Raw genomic sequence first — 27,500 nt, 5'->3', positions numbered from 1 at the left:
GGCCTAGACATCAGATGCACGGTTGATGTGAATCTACTATAGTGATTAGCTAGGAATGAATATGATTTTGAGGCTTTGCAAGCACGAAGCCTTAACCCCTTTCATTCCTTTTACTGTACCTTCATTCATATTATCTTTATCCACCCCTCTCCTGATAACTTTTTCACAGTGCAACTGCTTTGAGGTTTTACTCCCGTAACACCTTTCGAACCTAACCTACTCTCCATTTCCTTTCCAGCGCTGAATGACCTCGTAGGTCACAGCGCTTGCCCTTGGCCTAAACTCTATGTTCCATTTCATTCCAATAGTCTCTTCAAACCTTCTGATGCTCCGCATCCTTAGTACTTAGTCTAGTGTCTTCTGGTTTTGCATGCATGTGTAAGTGCTACGTAATATAATATATGGAATGTTATTCCATATATAAAAAACTAAAACTATGATTAATTAAAAAAACCAGTTAAAACCTGACCCTCCAATTAGGTGTCAACCAGTTTGCTTGCAGGAATGTGATCAGACCAGATATGATAAAGTAGGCTAAGATAACGTGTTGTAATCAGTCAGTGTCTAGTTGCCGTCATCTGTGGTCATTCATTTGTTTTGCAAACGGTAGTCCAAGCTTCCTGCTTGAGACAACCACAGTGACCTATAACTCAAACGGCCTACGTGACTTGTAATCTATGTCATCTGTGTGTATGTTCGAGCTACTGTCTGCTTCCTTTATGATTTGTAAACCAGATTGTAAGTCAGAATTCAATCAGCCATCATCATTAGAAGATATTTTTGTACTCTGTGTTTTCTACTAGAAACCTCACATCAGAAAGAAGATACTGAATGAACTTAGAAACTATCATCATGAGTAGAAACATCTCCGTCGTCATAACCAAAGAAGATACTGACTTCGTAAGTTATCATCGAAATCCAAGACACTCCAATGAGTATGGAGAGTCATAACAACCCGACCTTAGCGTACAATTATCGCAGGTCTAAATAACCTCACAGGGCGCCTTATTATACTAATGCATCAGCCCTATATATTGATGGCAGCCTTCAGCGTACTCTACAACGTCTTCCGAAGTATAACCAGAATAACGAATAATGTATCATATCAGAAGTCAACAATGGGGAAAGCAAGAGATTCTTCAAGCAACTTAGTGTCATCGTTTAGTGAGGGTCTTCAGCAGTGCATACCTTCAAGAAACAAACCTGACGTGTCTGCTTCCTACGGCAACGCAAGCTTTGTCCTAACCGTAAGAGATATCTCTCATTAGAATCATTCAAGAAGGCATCACCATTTATTGAGCGTTTCCAGCACTTCAAGAAACAAACCGGATCTGCAGCATCGGATCTTCAAGGAAACGAATCATTCAACAAACAAACACCGAACGAGCAGAACGCGAACTGAGAATTCAGGTCACTGCGGAAAAGCGACATCGAAGCCAAACGCCGTGATGTCACCTAAACAGCAAGATCTTTAAGACCAGCAAGAGAAACGAATCATTCAACAAACAAACAACGCTCAAAACCAGGGTCATCCGCTAAACAGAGAAGGGGCACCAAGGCAGTGTGTCGTTATCGAAACACCGTGACTTCCCACAAAATCAAGCTAAGTACAATCCTTTTTTTATTCATTGGAGTAACTTTGAGTGTTTCCTTTGCAGGTCGAATTTTCGTTGTTCCTGAGGCTGAAGTTACGAGACATTCTTAATCTTAACTTTTTACAGAAATTATCTACATCATTGGGACTTCGCTACTGCGAGTTTTTATCTTTGAGTTTCTGTTTCCCAGAAGTTCCCCTGAAATATCATATCATATACTGTATTCATTTTATAATTTTGGGTGATTATTAACCCTTAAACGCCGAAGCGGTAAAAATCAAACTTCTCCCGAATGCCGGGGCCGGTTTGGAGTGAGCGCGGAAGCGGAAAAAATAATTTTTTCAAAAATCACAGCGCGCTTAGTTTTGAAGATTAAGAGTTTATTTTTGGCTCATTTTTTGTCATTGCCTGAAGTTTAGTATGCAACCATCAGAAATGATAAAAATTATCATTATCATATATAAATAATGCGATATATGATAGCGCAAAAACGAAATTTCATATATAATTGTATTCAAATCGCGCTGTGCGCAAAACGGTTAAAGGTAACAAGTTACTTTTTTTTCGTTGTAATGTAAACTAAATTGCGATCTTTTTGGTATATAACACATTGTAAAACGATAAAAGCAACACAGAGAAAATATATCACAAAATGATGCATGAATTCGTAACGCGCGGACGTAAACAAATATTTTTTTTTTTAATTCACCATAAATCTAAAAAAATATTGTTATAGAGACTTCAAATTTGTTTCAAGATGAAGTTAAATGATGGAATATTACGATACTGTAAGATTTTTAGCTTACATTGCAGTTTTCGACCATTTCGGACGAGTTAAAGTTGACCAAATGTCAAAATTTTTTTTATAAATTTTTTTTTATATGCAATTATTTCGGAAATTAGAAAAGCTACAACCTTCAAATATTTTTCCTTTTATTCTACATGAAATTGCGCACATTTTCATATATAAAACTCTATGAAATGCCTAAATTGAAACGGAGCAAATTTTCCGAGAATGCGATGTACGCAATTCAGAGATTTATGGCGGAGAATCCGCGCACAGAGGAAGGAAATTTTTTTCCATAAATTCACCATAAATCGAAATATTGTGCTAGAGACTTCCAATTTGTTGCAAAATGAAGGTAATGATTGAATATTACTAAAATATAGAGTTTTTAGCTTAAAACTTGCGTTATCGTGATTTATATGCAAATATTTCGAAAATGAGAAAAGCTACAGCCTTCAATTATTTTTCGTTGTAATCTACATGAAATTGCGCACATTTTCATATAAAACTAAAACTTTATGTAACGGCTAACCTTTAAATGGTGCAAACATTACCACAATCGCACGTATGATTTTTTTTCAGAAGTTACCACCGCCGGTGACACTTAAGGAAAATGTTTATTTTTTTCATAAATTCACCATAAATCAAAATATTGTGCTACAGACTTCCAATTTGTTACAAAATTAAGTAAATGATTGAATATTACTAAAAATATAAGAGTTTTAGCTTACAATTGCGTTTTTCGACATTTCGGTAGAGTCAAAATTGACCAAAGGTTGAAAATTTGTCACTTATCCTTTTTTATATGGAAAATATTTCAAAAATGATAAAGCTACAATCATGCGTATTTTTTGTTGTATTCTAAATAAAATTGCGCACATTTTCATATATAATACTTCATGTAACGGATAATTTAAAACGGTGCAAAATTTATGTCAAAGTGACAAAATAATTTTTGAGATGTGTCACTGATACTTTTTAGTGCGATAAGAAAGAAATTCGCGCTTGCGCGCCTGCGTAACGATTGTAAAAAAACAAAAAACAACGCCTTGATCCGTGAACTCCCAGCATCCCCAAGGCGCGTGATTCAAAAGTTTTTGGCTGGTAGGCCTATAAGTATTTTTCCGCGAATTTTTAAAAAAACTTTTTTGAGTCGACGTATGGTACGTCCATTCGGCATACGGGAGACATTTTGACTCGACGTTTAATACGTCCATTCAGTTCGTTTAAGGGTTAATTCTGTATGTAACAAATCATATGCATGGATAGGGTCGTTAGGCACCGTAGTGATAACAACAAAAACACACAAAAACAAGTGGAACACCCCGTACAAATCTGGATAAATTAGAGGTAACACTATTTCGGGTCAGGACAATAAAGGTCCCTTTGCAAGGTCCCGATGGCAGTTTTAGCCTTGAGTTTTTTTAGTTATGCTTAAAAAATTGAATCTCCATGACTCAACTTAAAAAAAAAAAATACGGCTGGATTGCAAGGAATAACATGTCTGTAAAAAACTTTCATTAGGTTAACATACTTAACATTCATATAAACAAATTAACAAAATATGTCTACATGCGCTGACCTGGATCCCTCACTATTTCAAATTTTAGCAAAGATGAAAGTAAACCACGCAAGTACATATAGTTTAATAATAACGCAGTAGAGATAACTTGTCTTAATAGTAATCGCTCAATTCATAATAGTTACAAGTCATTCTTATGTTCGTTGCTTTATATGTAACCAACAGCAACATAATGCTAAAAACACACAATACATTACCGATGATAATAAAGAGAAGAATCCTAATTATTATAAAAAGAAACAGGTAAACAGTAGCCCTAAAAATCAGAAACAAACAAATCGTGCTTCAGCAAACTTGGTTACTGTGTCATCTAGTAAAACGGTCAGGGTCAGTCAAATCTGCCGAGTGTTGCAAGCAGAGCACATTTCAAATAAGCAACTCTAGTGAAGGGGGGATGCCAATACCTTTTTGAATTAAAAAAGGAATTTTCCTATGAATCACACGACCATATCAAGTAATCAGAGCAGGTTCTCGTAATTTTAATACAATAAGTTATTATAAGTAGTGGTGGATTAAGCCCGACTGTACGTGCCATAAAATTAGAATATCCGCCATTGTTTTCATTCCTTTAGTCCACATAATATCCTGTATTGTTCGAACTTCCCTACTGAGAAGTCCAGAGTATGGTTCAGTAATTGGCAATAATGAGTTAATTGTCATAGCGTAACTTAGTTTCAGTACAGGGCGGATAAGCGCACGCTAACAGATACCTCTATAGTTATAAAAACACATTGATCTGTATATAGTGTAATTGTGAGATATCCATCTATGGGTATACAAAACATTATCTTACCTCCTGCCAAATAAGGCGTGTTTATCAAAGGAAAATTCTATAAACCTTCTAACACATTAAAATCCGTTTTGGACAAAAAGAGACAGTTAATCAAATAATAACTTATATAGAGGAACCAATCACTTGTCTCATAAATCGTGACATTGTTCAAGCAACCCAACAGAATTCTCCCACACCCGCAGTCGCAGTTTGCACGCAAAATCTCGAGACGCATGCACCCTCGAATGCCTTAGTGCGTGTAAAAAGACTTTGCTGGGATCTGAAAATTTTAATCCCTTCCCGACACTGAAATATAACGGATTTCCGCGAACAAAGCACTCTACACGGTTGACTCACAGCAACAAGTTAATATTGAAGTCCGTAACCATCCTAATACCAATCTAGTGATCCACAAAACCTATACTATATATCTTGTATATGGAAGTTATAAATATCGCATTTTTTACTGTTGCTAAATTTAATCACGCCCGACCAGTTGTGGATGAATCCCTCTTATACTCTATCTAAAGTAATATCTGTAAAGTCATTCAAGCAGAGGTGATTCAGCAGAAATTTGTTGATCTTTTATCTGAATACCAGGATGTTTCTCCACTAGCAAGTGATCTCTGGGGGAATCGGATGTCATTGAACACAAAATACGGTCTAAGGACAAACATAAAGCTATATACGTATCTTCGTATAGACTCCCAATGAAATTTCAAAATAGAGATAAATGACGAAGTTGAAAAAATTTTAGTAATAGGAGACATTAGGAAATCAAATAGCCCATATAATTTTTCCCTTAAACGTCATGCCAAAAAAGATCGGACTTGGCGTATCGGCGTAGATTTCTGTCGCTTAAACGAGGAAACGATTCCCGATTGTTTTCCAGTGCCATGTACCGACGATATCTTATCTTTGTTAGGTCAGAATAATTTTTTTTCACCAGCTTGGACTTACTTAAAGGCTTTCACCAGATACCATTAGCTATGTGAGTGTACCTCATACACCGCTTTCAGCTCACTCAGGGAACTTTATCAATTTTTACGTATGCCTCCGGCTTACGTTGCGCCCCAATTACATTCACCAGAATGATTAACATAGTGTTTGGAGATTTTTAGGGGATACCCTACATGCCTATATGGTTGGTCTTGTAATCTTTTCTGATACCTTAGAAGTACATTCGCATAAACTAGAGCTAGCGCTACAGAGACCAACCATTAATTTATCAAATATAAAAAAAAAGTATGGATACAAGTGGAGTCGATATAATATACTCCATAAGAAGTTGAAGGGTTACAAATTATAATAAAAAGAAATCACGATAAAATCAATAAGCAAAATGTAACCATATGCAGTAAGTGTTTATAAAATATCCAAATATATATGCGTAAAGATTTGATCTCTAACTTAACGCTTTAGTTTAGTAGTCCATTCAGTATTCTAGGGATATTAACGACAAATAAGCTAAAAGTTCAAACACATATCAAAACCTACTGGCATATTGTCTGTCCTGGTGGTTTATATTCGTAGTCAATGAGAGAGAGAGAGAGATGTTAAAGTCAGGAAGTCTAGAAGTGAAAATGTATATCTATGTGAATAATCCTACATGAATCTTACAGGGTAAATAATATATAAAAAATAAATTTTGTATGGAAACCTTTTTCATTAGTTTGAATAAGGAATATCTAATTTAACATAAGTAAATACATATATTTTACAATCTTGCAGGTTTCCAACATGAAACTAATATTATATTGTTCAATTTTGGTACTGTTTTTTTTCAGACATTCTTCTCGTGTGGGTGGAGTATTTAAAACAAAAATATCCGATTATACATTGGCTATCATTTGAAAGTACTAAAGTCGTATTTATTACAACGAGTAACGTAACTCTTAAAGCTGGCTTGAGCGCAGCCTCCTACCTAGTGCTTGTAGCTGAATCATCACTGTTCCCTTTAACCCCAATAATCTGCTTGCACAGGCTTCATCTGTAGTTGTGTGTTGTCTTGTGCTTACAAACAAGTTGCTGGAGGAGGAATGCTTAGCTCATGAACTTCACATGTGTTTTCATAGGTCATGGTGACATACATAGCCGTAACCTATTCTTATCCGTGATCAATGCAAGCTTAGTTAAGGAATCGCAATAGTTTTAAAATCAATGAACAAAATAAGCAAATAGAATTTCTATAACATCAAAATGAATTAATTTTTTCTGAACCTCATAGACAATTAGTCAATAAATCAGCTTATGACATTGGTAAACGGACATTTAGAAGTATCAGGTCATGGATATGAAAAAGTTTACTCGCAACATTAGCATATTACAATTCAAGTAGATCACATTCATGGGAAATGTCACATTTTTCTTGAAAAACCCAATGTTTATATAGAAATTAGTGGGTTCTTCGTAGCATCTCCTGCCTAAAAATTAACCTCAGAGGATGCGCGCGAGAAAATTGAATATGAACCTTTTGTTAGGGCACATAGGATCGGATTTTATCACAGCTTAATTTCAGTAAGTGTAGAGAATTACAGAATCATGATTAATATTCTCTTTGACTCATATGTTGCCTGGCAATCTTACAAATAGCTCCATTTCCCACTTCTTTGTCTAGTAACTTACTACCAGTAATATCAAATTTTCCTTGGGATTCGTATTGATATCTGTTAATATGGACATTTTTACGGTCATCAGAGACCTGGATAGGTTCACTCATTGTTATAATGCCATGAATAAAAAAGTCTGTACAGCTGACTCTTTTGAATTCCATAAAATATCAGCGAATTCATGTGGGTTAAGTCTAGTCCTTAACGGCTTTCTCCCTCCCATATTTGGATGTTGTCTGAATTTACTTTGCCCTTGTGACAAGTATAATTTCACTTACAGGCTGATTAACGGAACCTGGTTACAGTACCTTGCAGTACGAGAGTTTCACATCGCATGCCCAGACAGATCGTCTACAACTCCAAAACCCGTTTGTCGCTGCGGACGACTGCAGTGAAGTAACAACCGCCTACAATGTGAAGGGAATAAGCACCATCATAAGTGAACAAGCCTATTTCGTGGACTACTTGGACCGACACCCGTATCCCACCGTTGTTAATCTCGTTTTTAATGCAGAATGGTCCAGCGGCTGTCGGAATTGACTACAAAGGGACATACTTCCGAAAATTACGACCAAGGAGGATATTCAACTCTACGTTTGCTGGCGCAGGACTCATGCTGGGGATGATTTTATTCATCGCGAATGTATTCATATGGCATAGGATGCAGAGAACAAGTATGGGTGCAAAGTAGAACGTCGGACCCTGCCCAGGCAATTTCCCCTTGTTTTTAACCATTTGGAATTGGCCATTTCATTTGGCTATAGGTGTTGTCTAGAACTGTGTAATGGGCGAAAAGTTGTTCGAAACGCTAGTTAAATGTGTAGTGGTATATCCTTGGTTATGTATTCCATATATGAAGTATCAGCAAAGGATCAATATCTATATAACTATCATAGCTAAAGTATCAGTAATAACAGAATCAATATTATATCTGTGCATGTACGCACTAGGAATCTGTTTAAAGTGCACCTAGATTAATCACTTAGATTAGTCATTTATGTTAATCAGTTGTATTAAGTGCACATATATTGATCATATTATATGAATCAATATATATATGTATAAATAAATCAGGTAGCCTATAATGTATCAGTTACTATATCATTACATATAATATCAAGTAATAAATCACTTAATATATCAATCAATAAATACCTTATAATCAGTTATATATGCTTTTTATCACTTCATATATGATTTTTATCACTTATCATATATGATTTTTATCATGTTAATCTTTATGTTATGCAATTATCAGGAGTGCATTAGTATTTTCTGTAGCACATGTATCTTAATGAGTTGAAGTGAAAAACTGTATCATTATATATCACGTGATCATTATTATTTACGAATATTATCATATGTACCTATGTCTCATATCTTATTACATGAATCTGTATTTGTACACCATGAATTTTTTTTGACTTATAAGTATTTTCTATATATCATATATTCACCATAGTGTCTGTATCACACTCCTATAAGTCAAATGCAAGTCAGGCTTGAGTGATATTCAGTGCTTGGTTTTGTAGCCGACCGAGCATTTATGTAAGTGCTACATAATATAATATATGGGAATGTTATTATATACTAAAAAAACTAAAACTATGATTAATTAAAACCAGTGACCCAAGAGGTCGACCAGTTTGCTTGCAGGAATGTGATCAGACCAGAAATGATAAAGTAGGCTAAGATGACGTGTTGTAATCAGTCAGTGTCTAGTTGCCGTCATCAGTGGTCATTCATTTGTTTTGCAAACGGTAGTCCCATCATGTAGTCTCAGAGAATAGAGATATTTTTGTACTCTGTGTTTTCTACTAGAAACCTCACATCAGAAAGAAGATACTGAATGAACTTAGAAACTGTCATCATGAGTTGAAACATCTCCGTCGTCATAACCAAAGAAGATACTGACTTCGTAAGTTATCATCGAAATCCAAGACACTCCAATGAGTATGGAGAGTCATAACAACCCGACCTTAGCGTACAATTATCGCAGGTCTAAATAACCTCACAGGGCGCCTTATTATACTAAGGCATCAGCCCTATACATGTAGGAGTCCTGTCACATCTGCTTACTGCGCATGGGTTTCATGGCAGGAAATATGTGGTTTCCCAAAGGAAAGATACACAAACACGTTTGGACTTGAACCTTACTTGTACTTCCAAGAAATTCTTCAGTTGGTTGCATCAGCTAGAGATTATTCAACTCATTTCTCAATGTCTTGGAAACCATAAGACTCATCTCCTCATATTTTGCTTGTACCAACTGGACTGGTTCTATCTCTACCTTACATATCAAGGTAATTTATGCTAGGAATGTTTCAGTGCCAGAGAAAGGTTAGAATCCCTTATTTAATTCGATAAATTGTCTTAGATGTAACTGAATCACGAAAGTTTGGAACGTGATAAATCCATAAATTAATCACGAAAGTTTGGAAAGTGATATATCCATAAAGGTATAAGCCACGAAGGAAAGATAAACAACGACAACGGCGTTTCTGCAAGATCTTTCGACCCAACGTCCTTTACTTAGCAGTTCGTCTGCTAAGTAAAGGATGTTGAGTCAAAAGATCTTGCAAAAACGCCGTTGTTTATCAAACGAGTTTGATAACCTAACCTAAATGTCAGTGTTTTGTGTTTGTAAAGAGGGCACTGGCCAAAAATTAATCCCTGTTAGATTCATGAGTGGGCTAGTAATTAGGGTTCAGGGCCCGATGAAATGGGAACGCGCTATCCACATATATACTAGCTGGATGCCCCATGCAGTGCGTAGCTTGGAAAGTATAGAGCAAAATCTAGTTAGCGTTGAATCTATCATTTCTTTGAACAAAATCCAGGTGCTGTAAAATTCACCCAGAACAAGAAAATTAAGTTTTTAAAAATGTGTTCCCATCTGTTCAAGAATATTTACCCCACAATTCCAGTTACAACAATCAAGAGAAGTTCTGAGGACAGAGATGATTTGGCAAAATGTGCAGAGCTAGGCAGGGCAGGCTAAGCTCAAGGAGTGGTGCACCCATGGCCAAACCAGAATCCTTAAACATAGCAGTGTGACAAGTGTATTTTCACACCATCCTTTCCAAGACTCCATAGCTCTGTAGCTGCCTAAATTCTTCAACCTACTTGGCTCCTGTTTTCAAGACTTTCTAAAGAACAAATCCTTTGAAAAGGTGCTAGATTGTCTCACTGAACTACGTAATTCAGTCGCACTAGTTCCTCACTGGACGAGTCGGTTACGTACTCGACTACTAATCTGGTAGACCGAGTTTGCTCCCCCCTGCTGCAAGTGTGGAATCTGTGGAGTTTATTTTTGGTGATTAGAAATTCATTTCTCGATATAATGTGGTTCAGATCCCACAATAAGCTGTAGGTCCCGTTGCTGATTGATCAATTGGTTCCTAGCTGCGTAAAAAAAAATCTAACCCTTCGGGCCAGCCCTAGGAGAGCTGTTACTCAGCACAGTGGTGTGGTTAAACTAAGGTAAACTTAACTTTTTACGTTTTTAAATTGTCCCAAAAGGTGAACCATTTTACAACTAAAGTAGATATAATCCTTCTATGTTGGGCAATATGTATAGATGAGTCCTCTATCCATGTATTGACCAGTATTACAGAATGATTTGCCACAACTGGTAATATCAGTTCCAGACATCCGCACTAAACCTCTTACTCACTGAAACGCCTTGTCATTACTTAGTGCAGGTCAGATTTGAGCAAGGGTTTGTGCTGGCTTAAGTCACATTCAAATCAATACCAAACAAACAACCATCTGTAGGACACACAGTACTGGAAAGTATTAAGAAGTCATCGAGAGTCATCCACATGGTTTGAGTGGTAGGGATATGCCATTAGATCATCGTGACAGAGACATTTTAGATCACCAGCCAGAGCTACTCCCGTGTGTCGTAACTGCTTCAGTCTAGAGGTACCTCAGGCACATTTTGGATAACCTTCGGGTGCTGTGAGTTTCACATCGTGAGTTTGAATGTATGTAGTTAGTGAAGGATTTGTACTTCCATCCTAATATTGGTGTTCTAGCCTAGAAATTACATTTGGACAAACAGGCATTATTAGGCCCCATTTTAAGTCATCCACATTCTGCAAAGTGAAATGCTGGAAGATGAACGTTGCAGACGATTTTTTGGAGACTTTCTCAGGTAACGGGTGCCATTTAGAGGTTAATGTCAGAATTGGAGTTCAGGAAAGGTGACACTCCACATACTGGCGCTAATTGCGATTTTGAAACAGCAATGGACTTGATCGAAAAACTTGAGCATTGTATAAGAAAAGCACAAAATCTAGAACTGATATAATTTTATTATCGTAATGCTGATGAAGAATAACAAATACGTTTCAGCTGTGAGGACATTTAACAATATAGACTTTCAATAAATATAAAATCATTTAGACTAAATCTAGATCAGCAGTTGACACCCGGTCTTTTCCCAAAGATATAAAATGTCACACATACAGGTGGTCTAACTTCCTCGTTGCCAATCGGAGGAGTTAGTCCGTGGGTGCAATGCACTGCAAAAAGAAAGGGTGGCACCCTTCTGGTCACTGTTTAGTACAAAATTGTAATCATGTCAATAACATCCACATTTCTACTTGAGACAAAACACACCCTCAAGACGAGCCTCTCGATTCGGCTCCTGGAATATTTTTGCAAAAGAGGTTGAGGTTGATAATTCAGAGTCAAACTTTACCAATAACCTGGATGTAAATACAGGTCACTGAAATTCCTTTTAAAACATCAACAATTTGACTACAAGACACCAAAATCTGACCCTCTGAATCTTATTCTTGTTTTGACTAGCTAATCCACCGTTAACCACCTCACTCATCTTGTTCTGAACCTTTTAAACCACAATCTTGTTCTTAACTTGCTGAGCCACAATCAGACATCAGGATTCTTCCCTGCTTGTTTTCAACTTGTTAACAACTGCTAAATCTTTCAATTCACTTGTTTGGAAACCGTATGCCGCTATCAGAACCTCTAGTTGCTTTGCACGGACGAAGTCAAGACACTACAGAATGCCCGTAGAATCAAAACTGTACAAGTATGATACGTAGCTGTCACTCTTAACGATATGGATACACTAGTCTTGGAATGATAAAGCACCGCTAAGTATAATTGAGAGGCACTGATTTTCAACAGACTTTGCAGAGAGCAAGAGAGACAGAAATGGATTGTTCCTGTAAATTGCAAAAATTGATATCCAGCACAAAACTTGTCTCTCTGTTCTATATCTATAATACTGGTAGAAGCAGTCTTGGTGAGCCGTTTGATGACAGCAAATGTCAGAGCAGTCATATATTGTACAGAAATGTAATATTTTATGGAAAATTATAAAGGGAAGCTAAGCTTGCCATACAAAAATAAGAAAACTAAATGCCTAAGGTTTACCAGAACACTGGAATACCCTACTGTGCTCAAGGTAGCAGAAATTTTTCCATACATTCATCCACCTCGAAAAGTCTTGAAAGCATTTGCAGCACAAAATTCACTTACCAAACAACCTCTCCTAACCCCAGGGGAAATGCCAGACAAGACTATTTCCCGCTTAAATAGACTACTATACTTATATACAAAATCACAGATTATTGCAAGGTGCCAAAGGTTAACTCTATACAATATGGTGGTGCATTTTAAAAGGAAGCGGAAGTATATTTACATTTTGATATGTGAAGACTATGTACACTGCACATCTTTATGTAAACTGTAGCCTGAATATGCTTTAATTCTCCTCTCCAGGACCTATCTGTGATAAATATACTATGTATATACAATAAATTTTGGCACTTCTAACTGATCCATTCCTAGTCCTGCCTTTTGATCAGTGAAAGAGAGGTAGTGATTTGAACAGTAAACTAGTGTCAGATTGGTATTCCAGTTCACCCACTGGGAGAGAAAATCACAGTGCTTACGACTTCCAGTGACACGTGGTAGCTATTTGTTTCAGATAAGGAACCTCGGTGGGTCTGAGAGATTATGCATTCTCAAGAGTAAAAAAAAAAAAAAAAAAAAAAAAAAAAGTCAGAAGTATAGTTATTTCAGAAACAGAAGTGGCAGAAGTCTAAACATGCAGCGGAAGCACGATGCCACAGTCGCTGACGACAGCATCTTGAATGTTGGTGAGTTTAGCCGCACTGCACGCCACGTCGAGACCGAGCTCGACCTGGCCTATCGGACACTCTTCATACTCTATTGGGTGGTCGTAGCTGTAGATCGTGAAGTGGGCCGGCTTGTGGTCGTTCGAGTAGCAGAACCCGGCGACGAGTCCGGCAGTCACGCTCTGGGCGGTGAGGTCTCCCATGGTCAGGCCTGGAAGTGGTGCGCCACCAGTTCCGTTGTCCATTTCGTAATCTCCGCCCCAGATGCGCTCCCCTGGCCTGCCTCTGTTTTCCACTTCCAAGAGGCGGGTGTTTGCGTACGAGGGACCCCGCTCCCCCGAGCACAGGTAGAAGAACTGGCGGGTCCTCGGAGCCAAGTTGACCAGTTTTATGACTAACCTTCCCTGAACCTGGCCATTCCAAGAGAACTCCAAGAATGTTCGCATGCAAGTTCTGTCCACCATGTTCCTCACGTCTAGGTACTGGAAGGAGAGCAGGCGGTTATTCCTTTGGTAATTCAACCACCTCAAACATATTACTACGTTAATTAAGAGGCAAGATCTGTCAACAAAATATGGATGGTCAGAGCGCTAGCTTAATCTCCTATAAAGACTTCTCAGTCACGATTAGCCCTTGGAAATAAGGACAGAGTATGTGATTGTGTATTTGCAAGTAAGTCATTGGTGACTCATTTTAAAAATTTTTGATTTGCATTGATATCCTATGTTTATGTGGCAGGATCATGGTATACAACCTGTAGGATTCATGTTTTTGTGTCTGCAGAGAACTTGAGGTACCACAGGTATTCTGTTCTGACAGGTAGTACAGTGGTTATGTCATGCTATTGCCCTAAAAGAAGTTGCTTAACAAGGTGAAACACCCAAACAAACTACGTACTTCAACTTTGTGTGTGTAGACAGGTGGCGTTCCCTCACGGAGTGAATGCAGTAGGAGGTATCCGTCAAGCAGTGTGACTCTGGCACAGCGGCTCCTTCCTTCCTCGTTGTGTACTGCCCACACATCGCTGCCCACGAGAGAAGCTGCCTTCAGTATTTCTGACAAGAACTTTGGAATATCATCAAAGTCACTGTGCTGCAAGAGATAAACACGCTAGATTAATAGTCGACACACTTGCCAAGATGAACTATTTTGTTCATTTAAGTAGTTCTGAGTAAATACATTTTGCAAAGTCAAAATGCCAATGGGGAATATCTTACCCTTCCTTTACGTGGAGAAAAATTAGCTGCAGCACCAGCAGTGTTCCTTTCCACAGCAGCCTCTAACGCAGAGCATGTGACTATCTCGATCTAGAGAAAGACAAAGAGAAGTTTATTCCATGAAGCTTCTGTTCTGTCAGGAAATCTGATCTATTTAGCTGTCAGAATGCTAAAGACAGAAATACTGAAATGCTTAGTCCTAGAATAAATTACCTCCTTCGCTCTGCTGAGCGCCTGAGAACCCAAGACGTTCTGAGCCTTTGCGACCCACTCTTGCACCATGACGCTACGCCCGCCGTGCTCCTGATGCACCTGCGCAACTTCCAAGAGAGACGACGCAGAGTTCACCTGATCTTGCGCGCTCTCTAGGGTTGTCCGCGTCCCCTCTCCCTCTTCTATCCTGGCTGCCGCTTCGTCGGAAGCGGAGACCATGGCTTCCAGGAGGGACTCGTGTCTCCCGACGAGGGTCTGCAGAGCCTGGAGCTGGTTCTGGTGGATGACCCTCTGGTGACTCAGCTTCTGCTGGAAGTCGCGCAGCCGCGTCAGGTGGCAGTTGAGGGTCACCAGGTGCTCCGTGTTCAGCTCGCTCGCCTCGCGCTTCAGCTCCACAAGGAGAGCTTGATCCCTCTGCGTGGCCAGGGAAAACGCCGGGTCCTCCAGGAGACTGACGACGGTGTAGTTAATGGGGACGTCGTCCGCCGACTGGACCGTCCCGTTGTGGGGTAAGCGGCAGAAGGGACACAGAAGCTTGCCTCGGCCTAGGATGTCTGTCAGGCATGAATTGCAGAGGGTATGGCCACAGCTGAGGCATCTCGGCCTCCTCCCCACGTTGTTGAAACGCTCCAGGCACACCTGACAGTCCTGGGAGGCCATGATGTTCCTGGACACCAAGAAAATACAGAATGAAATCGACTTATCAACATTATTAACGGTCTCCCATTTCAGTGTAAAACTCTCACACTCTCCTCCTTGATAAGCATGAAATCAGTCAAGTTTATTGTGCTAACTTTCAAATATTGACTTGTGGCGCAGATGTTAAAGTGAGTTCATAATGTTACATAAAATGTACCTAAACAACAAACATCTGTAGTACTACTCTTCTTCTTCTCCACCTGATGTAGCTGTTTTCCTAGCACCAGGTTTAGTACTATACCATGTTTTCTATGAATTTTATCATGGCTACAACTAAAACGTGGAATATAGCTCGCCCAGTGCAGTCGTAGAGAAGTCTTCTGACCTCCAAATATTGAAGAGCGAATTCATTCCAGCTCTCGGCTGACGTCTCATGAATTTCAAGTTAGAGATTTTATTTCCTGTGGCCTCATATTTATTCATTTCTCTCTCTCTCTCTCTCTCTCTCTCTCTCTCTCTCTCTCTCTCTCTCTCTCTCTCTCTCTCTCTCTCTCTTTTTGCAGGGTGATTTCCCTTTGGAGCCATCTTGGATTTATATTTATAGTCTGTTATGCGTCTGTAATGGTTTGTAGCCTGTGTATATAAAGAGTACCACTAGGCCTATACAAGACCTGAGAGGAGAATACATCATTGAGTTAAAGGCCACTTTATGATACCTGATTGGAAAAAATAAAGTTTACTTTTTTACCGTCTAAATCAGCGGTTCCCAATTACTTTTGGTCATTACCCCACTTCTTCCAAAATCCTGGACTTTTTTTTTTTTCTAGCAACAAGCTCGTTAACAACCCCCCCCCCCCCACCATATCTATTATTTTGTACATGATTAATGTAAAACAAACTCTTTTAGTTGGTTGAACCTATCAAGAAGTACTAATACTTCTGTTGGAAAAAAAAAAAAAAAAAATAAAATGCATACATATAATAAGGTTGAAAATGAATGGAGAGAATATATAATTGAAATAATGTTCATCAGGGTGGAAAATGACAAATAAATCAATAAATACTTCTGCTGGAAATAAATCAAATAATTTCATGTAAATAATCACACCTTCAGTTGAAAATAAGTGGAAAAAATGATATACTATATATGTACTTAAAAAAAATCTTCATTAGTTTGAAAAATGACACCGGTTTGAGATAATTTCAGTAATGCGAGGAGATAGTTTCGTAAGGGCACATCTGGTGTCATTTTCTGGGTTCAATCTATATCTCTCTTTGCTTCAGATGGTCAAAAGGGCTGAAAAGCCGGCCTCACAATATAAGTTGAACCAAATGATAAAAGCACTTTAACTGCCAGCGGGAAAATCTATGTTACGGCTCATCCAAAATGAAGATAATTTCATGGAGTTGAATTCCGTTTGTATGATGTTGCTTGCTTTTATTTCAAGTATCTGTTCTGCGAGTCAGTTGGTTTATCTGGCAGATGTTCAGTGTTACATGTGCATGGATTCTGAATCCAAGCATACTGGGTTAATTTCAGGGAAATATTCTTCCATCCTCAGACACAGGCTATTTAAATGCGCACTCGTTATACTCCCCATATGACCCAAGCGTATAGAATCTTTATCTTCCAATAATTCTAACTAAGGAAATGCAGCTATTCTACCAGTTTTCAATCTTGAGTCACAAAAATCCAGTTTGCTACGAAATATATTACAGCACCTGTCAAAATAAAAATTGTCATTACCCCCATCAAATGCGAAATTACCCCCATTGGGGTAATGTACCCCAATTTGGGAACCCCCGGTCTAAATGAACATGAGAATTCGTCAATTTTGGAGGCAGATCCCGTGTAAGAGCATGAAGCGCGGCTAGACAGGAAGATCGGAGTGTCTTAAAGGTCGTCCTGTTTTTGCTGTGCATGTGTGCTTGATCGTAACTGTTTACTCTTCTGTTTTTCTGTTTTTTCTGTTTTTTTTTACGTTAATCAATATATATTCTTCCTCATACTGCACGTACTGAGCACTTTAATGCATATTTATACTTGTGTATTCATACTAAAACCTCTTGTTCGCAAACTTACCGGGGATGAGGTTGCTAGACCTAGTCCTATGTCAGTCTCAAATCTTGGTAACTTGACCAAACTGTGGTTAGTTTATTATGAAATATAAGGCTAATAATCACGAATGATCTTATTCTGGGTTGATTCAAGAGCTTCACAAGCCATCTTCACGGGGACAGATGACTTTATCTGTTTGATAAGCGAGTTAAACTTAGTAATCAGAGTTAGACGTGATGACATACGTAGGCCTATGTAAGTTTCACATGTGTTTTTCAAAATCATTCAATATATTTTAGTAAAGGTGGCATGTAATTTGTAAAAACTCCACGCTACGTACACACACACACACACACACACACACACACGAATTGAGCTATACTGCTTCCCAGGAAAAGCAAGAATAGAATTCAGAATACTTCTTAGTGTGTCCAAAGCATTAAATTATAGTGAACCAACATATAAGACTTATTTTGAAAACGCACGTAATACACATAGAAAAAAAGTGAACACATTTCAAATGTGTTCACACACACCTGTTCAGATGTGTAAAAAAAGAAAAAAAAACTAAATTAGAGTGAATAATTTATATGTAACTCATTTCAATTTGTTTTGGGTTAATTAGTAATTCCTGATATTCAAAATTAGATCTTAATTGCATCAAAAACCCTAAAGTAGTGCTTGATAAAATTAGGCCTATGTCCAAGATTATAATAATAATAATAATAATTGAAAAAGAAACCCACAAATTCAATTTGTAACTTGTTTACTTCTATGTATTTACCATTTAGTTTTTACTCCACACCTCGAGTATTTTCAGGCCCTTCTGTGGCCCATTCTCAAGAGATGTTCGGATGTTAGCCTGCGGTGGGCCTTGACCCAGGCTAAACATCCCAACATCTCTTGAGAATGGGCCACAGAAGGGCCCCCGAAAATACTCGAGTGTGGAGTAAAACTAAATGTAAATACATAGAAGTAAACAAGTTACAAATTGAATTTGTGGGTTTCTTTTTCAATCTTCAGAAGAAAACTGAAAGAAGTTTTTTGTTTGGTTTAATAATAATAATAATAATAATAATAATAATAATATAATAATAATAATAATAATAATAATAATAATAATAATAATAATAATAATAATAATAATAATAATAATAATAATGGTCTGAGAGCCTTTAAACTATCAAAATAATGTCGTAACCCACTCAGAAAATGTCAAAGTATGGTCCTCCGGGGGGGTGGGGAAAAATTTCAAAACCAAGGCAAGCCACAGACAGACAAGAGCCACTACGGACATTTTGTAAACAAAAACCACGTGACAGGTGTCCGATTGTGTGCGTGGTGGCTTCGTTTATTCCATCACTCGTTTTATTCCTTTATTTACCGGCAGCGATACGAACACTGTGGCCTGTTTCATCTCCTCTACACAACAATGCACATGGGTGCTCGTTTTTACCAGCATGCACTTCCGCCCCCGGTGCTATTTTCGCGCAACGAAGCCACGGTTCGCGGGATGGAGTCCCTCGGGGGAGGTTAGGGAAGGGGGTGGTGGGTAGGGATGGGGAGAGGTGGAGAGATGTTCGCTATATTACTAATCAGGTTGACTACAGACCTCCACATTCACCCTGAATACTAAATATATTTCTCCATTTAATCCGTTGCCTGTTCGTTTATAAATCCCTTAAGTACCTGAAATACTTATAATATTGGTTAATAATAATATTTGTTAATATTTTCACGGTTTATATAAGGAATATCCATCGACATTCTTACGATTGGCAAAGTCATAGTCCCTTTAAAGGTTATACCCTCTCTTATCCTACGCAGCAGCAACATCACAGTATCCCTAGACCTAACCTGGCTATATTTATCGGAAATATCAGCCATTCTGATGCATTATTTCGTCATATCTCATCGTTATAAAGTGCTTTGGGTTGCATGCAACGCCCTTGCAACATCTGCACGTTGATTAATAGAATAAAAAGCTTATTTATGCCCGGAAAAACGTGGGAAATCTCTCTCCAGGAATTGTGTGCCCAGAGAGACATCAACACCGCTCGCAGGTGTTGCCAGCGGCCACGCTAATTACGTAATCTTGCGCCATCCCTTTCACCAGAAAAAAATTATATATACACACACAGCTACTGCCTTTTCGCTATTAACTATTAATTTATTAACTCGTGTAGTTATTAACTCTGGTAATCATGATCTTAGGGCATCATTCCGGTTGATATGTCAGTTTTAAAAGTGTGAATGGAGGGTGGCCCGGAACATGGTACTATATAGGTATATACCATCATTAACATGCAGATCACATTTCCCCCACCAAAATAATTCATTTCCGTTATTCGTAGTCACATCAACAACACCGCCGAAACAACAGCCGAACAACATCTATAGAAACGAACGAAGCTCACAACAAACACGAACGCTTGTAATAGCGAACAATCACTAGACCGATATTTTTGAGATCTACAGAGTCTAGCAGCCATTTTCATCCACCTACCTCCCTGTTTAAGGGGAGAAATATCCTTTATAAGCGGCCGTAGGATCCTGTGTGTATTACTCGATCTTCCGTCAGGCTGTGAAGGAATGGCGAGGAGGATGGTTAGGTGAGAGAGATGTTGCAGGTCAGAGGAGTCCTTGAAAAAAAAAAAAAAAAAAACAAAAAAAAAAAGTATGGAGGCGGAGCCTCTCTTAGACCAAGTTGCTACGTCAGGTTTTATTGTGTTTATTATTCCCGCATTCTCCTCTGCTCTTTTGGGGGTTTTCATTTGCATACGGGGCGGTGACGGAAATGTCCCTCCTCCGCCTATATACCCCGGCCCCCCCACCCCCATCCCCTCTTAAGGGGTCAAAATAGGGTCGGGACAATTTAATTGCACCCAAAGCTGTTTGGTGCGACAGATGGATGAATGTCGCCAATTTCCGTCTGTTGTTCAGAGATGGAACAGGAAAAGAAATTTATGTTTTGCTTTTATTTTTCCTCCTTCTCCTTCTTCATCATTATTCCACACACACACACACAGAGAGAGAGAGAGAGAGAGAGAGAGAGAGAGAGAGAGAGAGAGAGAGAGAGAGAGTTGCTGGAGGCAGTTTAGTAGAATGCTACGAAGCAGAAACCCTGTATACATCAACCCCCCCCCCCCCCCCATCCACCCCAGGGGTCATAGAATGCATCCTGGTATACAGGTTTGAATGATGATCAAACACACACACACACACACACGTATATACACACAGTAACCCCTGGGATAGAAACAGTTAACCACAACTTAAGCTAAACTTTTACTTTCTTTCATTTGCACACACAACATCCACACATCGATGCCAAAGATGAGTCTAGGCTCAGCAGATGTACCTATACATACTCATTAAATGCTTCCTTTCTACCACATTGTATATATATATATATATATATATATATATATATATATATATATATATATATATATATATATTACTCTCTCTCTCTTTTCTCTCTCTCAAGCAGGAGCCAGGTCCATTAACTTGGCTGTCTAGTAAGGTTTGACACACGATTGTTTCTGTAGGCTGAAATTTAGCGTAGATTTCAACAATCAACTTCTTTTCTGTATAACCGGTTATTACAATCTAATTAAATTCCATTTTAGCTGCTTGTATGAAGTTTGAGTTTCTTTCCTATGCCCCTAAAAAAAAAGGTCATAGCCCCTTTTATCATATATATGCCTGTATTGCTATGAATAATCATTATTGTGATTATTGCCCTTTTTTTTCTTAAATTGATCATCACAATCATGCCTTGTACGCAAGGTGGAATATATCCCTAGACCAATAAAGTGCTCAACTTGACTATGGACACCACCTTGAATCCATTTGCAGATTATGTCGAGAATTTTACAAAGCTGCTCCGGGTCTGGAGGCGCCAAAATGCTGTAAAAGGATATTTGGTGAACAATGAAAAGGGGAAAAAATAGTAGAGGTTACACTGCGAATCTATGCACTTCTGCGCAAAATGGAAGGAAAAGTTGAAAGTACAGCACCTGAATCTCTGCCTGTCTTATAAGTCATCGATGCCACATATGTTATCAGATGTTTGACGAACCTATACCCGTTAGATTCAAAGATCTAGCAACGTATATATTGTCAGATATCTGCAGAACGTCAAGACTGGTTTACACCCACGCACTTTTGTAGTGCGGGCTGTTACGGCGTGGGACCGCAAGAAACCGCACTATGAACGCACCAGAAGCACGCCACCTCGCTGGCGGGGCCAGGCAAAGACCGTTAAACCCGCACGACGCCGCCCGGATTTGGAATCATTTAAAATTTCTGTGTGGCGTCTGGCGGGTTGATGAAGTCGCACGAAGCTGTAAGCGATGTGGCACGGCGCCGCAACAAAAGAGGTAAAAACCCGCACAGTGCCGTGCCACACCGCACCACGTGCCACAAGGGAGTGTTATGGCGTGATGTCACGGCGCCGTGCGGTGCCCTTATGGCGCCGTCATACACAATTAATGCATGGCACGCACATGTTGCAGGGCGTGAGGCGTGTTACTGTGTCTCCCTAGGTCAATTGGATGGAAGGTTGGCGCGCATTCTGGGGAGGAGATAAAAGGGGGCCTGACTGGAACCACTGGGGGCATCATTCTCGCTGTTGACTGCCTGCTGACCAGCCACTCTGTGACCCAGCCTCTCCCGGACCCAGCGACGCTCACCCAGCCACGTCTGCCCCAATGGCGCTCAAAACCAGCCCACTCTCGCCCATCGATGTTCACCCAGGGACGCTCACCCACGGACGCTTATCCAGGGACGTCTACCCAATGACGTTTACTACCCAAGGACGTTTACCCAGCCACGGGACATGACGCCTCTACGGACGACCACTCCCAGGCCTACCCAGCAGTCCCAGGACACCCAGAACACCCAGGATATTAAGCCTTCACAATGGTCGGAGACGTCTGAACACGAGGAAGAGCTGAACGTTGAGCCAACCGTATCCGTTGTCGAACCCCAGGACATCGCAGGCCTGAATGGTATCGTCTTGCAGCCGAAGAAACAATACCGCCCCAGCAAGAAGGACATTCAAGACTACCCGTTCACGCCAGAGTACAATGGAGGTCATCCTGGAATTCATCAAGGCACCCCCTACCTTGTACAACAAGCGGGACAGGCGATGGTCGAATCCGAGGAGGAAGGAGGAACTCTGGCGTGAACTGGCAGCGAATTTCATCAATTGCAGCTTCCAGAAAGTTCGGAAGTTCTTCGAGGCTCCCCGTACGGACTTCGGCACAATCGAGAAGAGGGGAATACAAGAGCGGGTCGGCTGCACGCAACAGGACACCACGGGAGGAGGAGGTGATGACCATGTGGGCATTCCTGGGAGGACACATCGCCCACGAACCCACAGTAGCCAGCGATCGGTTCTCACCTGTATCGTCGCACAGAACCGATGCAGACGATTCCTCTACCGACACGTCGGGCCTATCAGCTGCTTCGATCCAGTGGAGGAGGCAGCTGAAGCAGAAGAGACCGACGAACTTGCCCGAGGACCGACAGCTATCTGGTCAGTTGACTCTACAGAAGGTCTGCAGACTCAACTATCCCAGACTATATGACGAGCATAGACACACTGATGCCACAAGTGCAGGACAGCATGCATTGTGACATCACCGTTTGTGCAGTACTTGACGCAGCGCTTGGAGTACGTGCCTCGACGATACCAGAAGCCGTTCTTCGAGCAAGTCATCAGGCTGTGTCATAGTTTGGAGGGTCCCGAGGAAGAGGATGCCATAACGAATGAGGCCATGGCTCGTGGGGATTGTTTCCCATAGGTAGGTCTCCCACGAAGTTGATAAAGAGACTCAGACGAACGTGGAACTTCGACACCTTCGACACCTTCTGCGTGCAACCCGGTTTGGCATCTCCACACAGTGGTTCGCGTCTCAACCCCAATCTGTGTTTTTTTTATGATCCGCACCTTCAACAGCACCCTCAGCCGCAACAGCAGTATCTCATCAGGTGTACTCGACACAGGCGCCAAGGGTATAGGCACACCGTCATTCTTCCCCAGTGGACGTTCGGCACCACTGAACTTCTCTCCTCGACCTTCCACTTCTGCGCTGTCGCCGTTGGTCAACAGTCTCTTGGCAGACTTGCGGCCCCCTACCCCTGGCGCCAGTATTTCGACACCGAAACCTTCTGCCGCAGAGGATCCACCCACCTACGACTTGACCATCTCCCCAGGTGATGAGGAGGACACTGACCCCGAATCTTGGAGTGATGATGTTAAATATGTATAAAGAATAAATTGTATTTTAGTGATTTTCGTAATATTCAATTATTTTTTGTAACTTTTATAAGTATTAATTTTTCTTTTTGTAATAAATATGTTGAAAGAGTGACTTGCATTTACATTTTTCTTACTGATGCTTAATTTATGTCATAAGAATATATATGATATGACTGGGTAAAATGAGATTGAATAAGAAAAAGCATGGCCATAAAGAATAATAACATGAAGAAGTATAACAGGAAATATAAAATGAAATATATGTGAAATATGAAATGAATAGAACTCGGAAAATAACTTGAACTATGCAATTGTAATGAAAGAGCATGGCCATAAAAATAATAACATGAAGAAAATGTAACAGGAAATCTTACATGAAAAATGATATATAATATGAAATAAATACAATCAGAAACTTGAACTATGAAATGTAACATGAAATAAATATGGCCATCAAATGATATAATAACATACAAGGTAAAGAACAATAATATCATATTGAGAACATGATCAAATGAACATGAACACATACAAATATGATAATGGAACAGTAATTAACATTGACTGGTCATAGTTATTAACAGGGGAACAATGAAAAATCAGTAAGATACTAAAGACAGATTGGCCCCAGTTGATAATATATGATATTTGCAGTTGAACATGTTATGGTAAAAACCAAGTCCCAATTTCAGTTTCTTATATTCTATGCTTTTTATGTTCATTTTCTGATATTCTATGCTTTTCATGTTTATTTTCTTACTTTCTTTGCTTTTTATGTTCATTTTCTTATATTCTATGCTTTACATGTTTATTTTCTGATATTCTATGCTTTTCATGTATATTTTCTTACTTTCTTTGCTTTCATGTTCATTTTCTTATATTCTATGCTTTTCATGTTTATTTTCTGATATTCTATGCTTTTCATGTATATTTTCTTACTTTCTTTGCTTTTTATGTTCATTTTCTTATATTCTATGCTTTTCATGTTTATTTTCTGATATTCTATGCTTTTCATGTCCATTTTCTTACTTTCTTTGCTTTTTATGTTCATTTTCTTATATTCTATGCTTTTCATGTTTATTTTCTGATATTCTATGCTTTTCATGTATATTTTCTTACTTTCTTTGCTTTAATGTTCATTTTCTTATATTCTATGCTTTTCATGTTTATTTTCTGATATTCTATGCTTTTCATGTTTATTTTCTGATATTCTATGCTTTTCATGTTTATTTTCTTACTTGCTTTGCTTTTTATGTTAATTTTCTTATATTCTATGCTTTTCATGTTTATTTTCTGATATTCTATGCTTTTCATGTTTATTTTCTTACTTTCTATGCTTTTTATGTTCATTTTCTTATATTCTATGCTTTTCATGTTTGTTTAGTATAAGTATTTTTGTTATGTCTATCATTTGCTTCTCATTTGTCTCATTATCATGAATTATATTATTATAACGTTCAGTTAATTATTTTCCAACATAATTTTTTATCTGAACCAATCATCATTCCAATATTATTTATTATATTAATATTGTTATTAGGACAATACAAAAGTTTGGGAGTATAAAACAATGAGAAATACATCATGATCTTTATTTACAATTATGTACATTTGTTTGATTATGTTTTATTACAGAGGTCTTTGGGTCCTCTACTCGTCAGTAGCTGGTCGTCCTCGAGCAAACACCATTCGCTCTTGCCATTCCACTCCACCTGCCGATGAGTAGTACTGGGCCAGGTAATCTCTGACGGCCTTTGCTCGACGTGTGTAGTTTGGTCCCCTTCTTGCCATGAGTCGTTCCATGAGGTTCAGCGACTCCTCCCTCCAAGTACCTATTACGACGTTATGGTGTTGGTCCTCATAGTTGACGTCGGTGCCAGCAAGTGGGTAGCGTTGCAGTGCCAGGTTGTGCATTCGACACAGTGCCGGCCACAAAGTATCTTCTTGCACACCTGTACATCCTGTTGCATCGTCGTCCAGAAGACTCGCCATCTCATCTGCAGCAGGCCGAATGCGTTTTCCGTCACACGACGAGCACGAGATAATCTGTAGCTGTATATTTGTTCGGTGGGATCTTGTGATTGGTGGGAGTAGGGCTTCATCAACCACGGATTGAGAGTAAAGGCATCATAGGCGACTATGTGGAAGGGGATGGGTTCGAGTCGTTGGGCAGATTTCTGTCTTGTGGGAGTCCTGCTCGGTTGTTTGTGATGGCCCTGGCCAGGTTGCACTTCTGCTAGGTTGCTCCATCCCCAGCACCTCCTTCTGCACCGATGTCGACGAACAGGATCCTGTACTTTGCATTGGAGAGGGCCATGAGAACAATGCTGTGAAACCTCTTGTAATTGAAATACAGTGATCCTCCACCTTTGGGTTTCTTGATCGCGACGAGCTTCCCATCCAGGGCTCCCACACAATTGAAGTAGTTCCACTTGGAGGCGAATCGTTTTTGCTACATCATTCCATTTTTCTGGTGTCTTGGGGCACTTCATCACTTCTGGTTTGTATGTGTCGATAATGGCTTGGCAGACTAATGGGTTCAATCGGCATATGGAACTCTGGGAGACTGAAGCTGTATTGCAGGCTTGTATAGTCGTTCCCACTTGCCAGGTGGCGGAGAGTGACCGCCAACTTGAGTCCCCCCTCTTGTGCAAGCCGCTTCTTCGTGTCCTTCTTCTTCAACAGGGGCGTCAGCCTTTCTACTATCTCCCCGAACAATTCAGGGTAGGTGCATAGAAAGTTCTTGTGTCCTTTGCGGTCCTCCTTGTTCAGTTCTTGTAGGAGCTGGTCGTAGTCCCCATGTAGTTGCCGCCGTGTCAGCCATTCCCGAGCCCAAATCCGCCCTGCCCTGCCATTCTTTCTGCGTGGTGCAGGTGGCTGTGGCACTGTAGTGCGTCTTCTCAACCCGTCGATGACCTGGACTGCACAGAGACACAGAACAGTCACCAAAAATCTCTGGGTCTCCTGGAGTGAGAGGCTGTTGAGGTCCATATTGCATGCTGGTTGGGCGTGGAATGAAGGATGTGCTTGGCAGGCCTCTATATATACCCAAAGTTCATATCTGGCATGGTGTGGCACGGTGCACGTGCAACAATCATGCACCGTTGCACGTCGTGTCTCGCGCGGATGTGCGTGCACTCCACAACAACACCGCAACACACCGCTACGCGGAGTAACAAAGCCCGCAAGAGCGTGTGCCCTGTCATAGCAACAACAACCATAAAACCGCGCCAACTCCTTAACACTCCGCTAGACACCACAGGAACACGCCGTGACGTGCCCATAACCCACCGCATGGGTCCACGCCACGCCGCCCAATAACAGTCATTTTTTCTCCCCACCACATCAATTTTGTGGCGGTTTCTTGCGGTCCCACACCGTAACAGCCCACAACACAAAAGTGCGTAGGTGTAAACCTACCTTCAGGGACAAGTATTAAAGGGCTAGACCAAGGCGGGCATATATACCAGATTTTTCAGTGATATTGTAGTTCAGCCTATAAACTCGCAGCCACATCGTGTCAGAGCAGACACCGCTGATGTGCTGGTGATTCCCTTTCTATATTCGCTTACAATTTACATGAACGTCTGGAATGGCGCCATATATGATTCCCCCATACCATGGTTCCTGATTGTCCCAG

General features: G+C 39.9%; 2 protein-coding genes across 2 annotated transcripts in view; both read right to left on the bottom strand.

Annotated features, from left to right (window-relative positions):
• The window catches only part of LOC135204630 (osteoclast-stimulating factor 1-like), a 258,090-nt gene that overhangs the window by 62,767 nt on the left and 167,823 nt on the right, over window positions 1-27,500 (bottom strand). The window lies entirely within an intron of this gene.
• Window positions 11,645-18,812, bottom strand: LOC135204851 (uncharacterized; the record flags this gene model as incomplete). The annotated part of the gene is given in 5 exon segments (XM_064235059.1): window positions 11,645-13,943; window positions 14,359-14,553; window positions 14,679-14,768; window positions 14,892-15,558; window positions 18,795-18,812. Coding segments are annotated over 4 exon segments (1,464 nt in total). The 3' UTR covers window positions 11,645-13,424.

This window comes from Macrobrachium nipponense, chromosome 47, assembly GCF_015104395.2.
Source record: "Macrobrachium nipponense isolate FS-2020 chromosome 47, ASM1510439v2, whole genome shotgun sequence".
Taxonomy (NCBI): domain Eukaryota; kingdom Metazoa; phylum Arthropoda; class Malacostraca; order Decapoda; family Palaemonidae; genus Macrobrachium; species Macrobrachium nipponense.
This window is presented reverse-complemented; position numbering and strand designations above follow the sequence as displayed.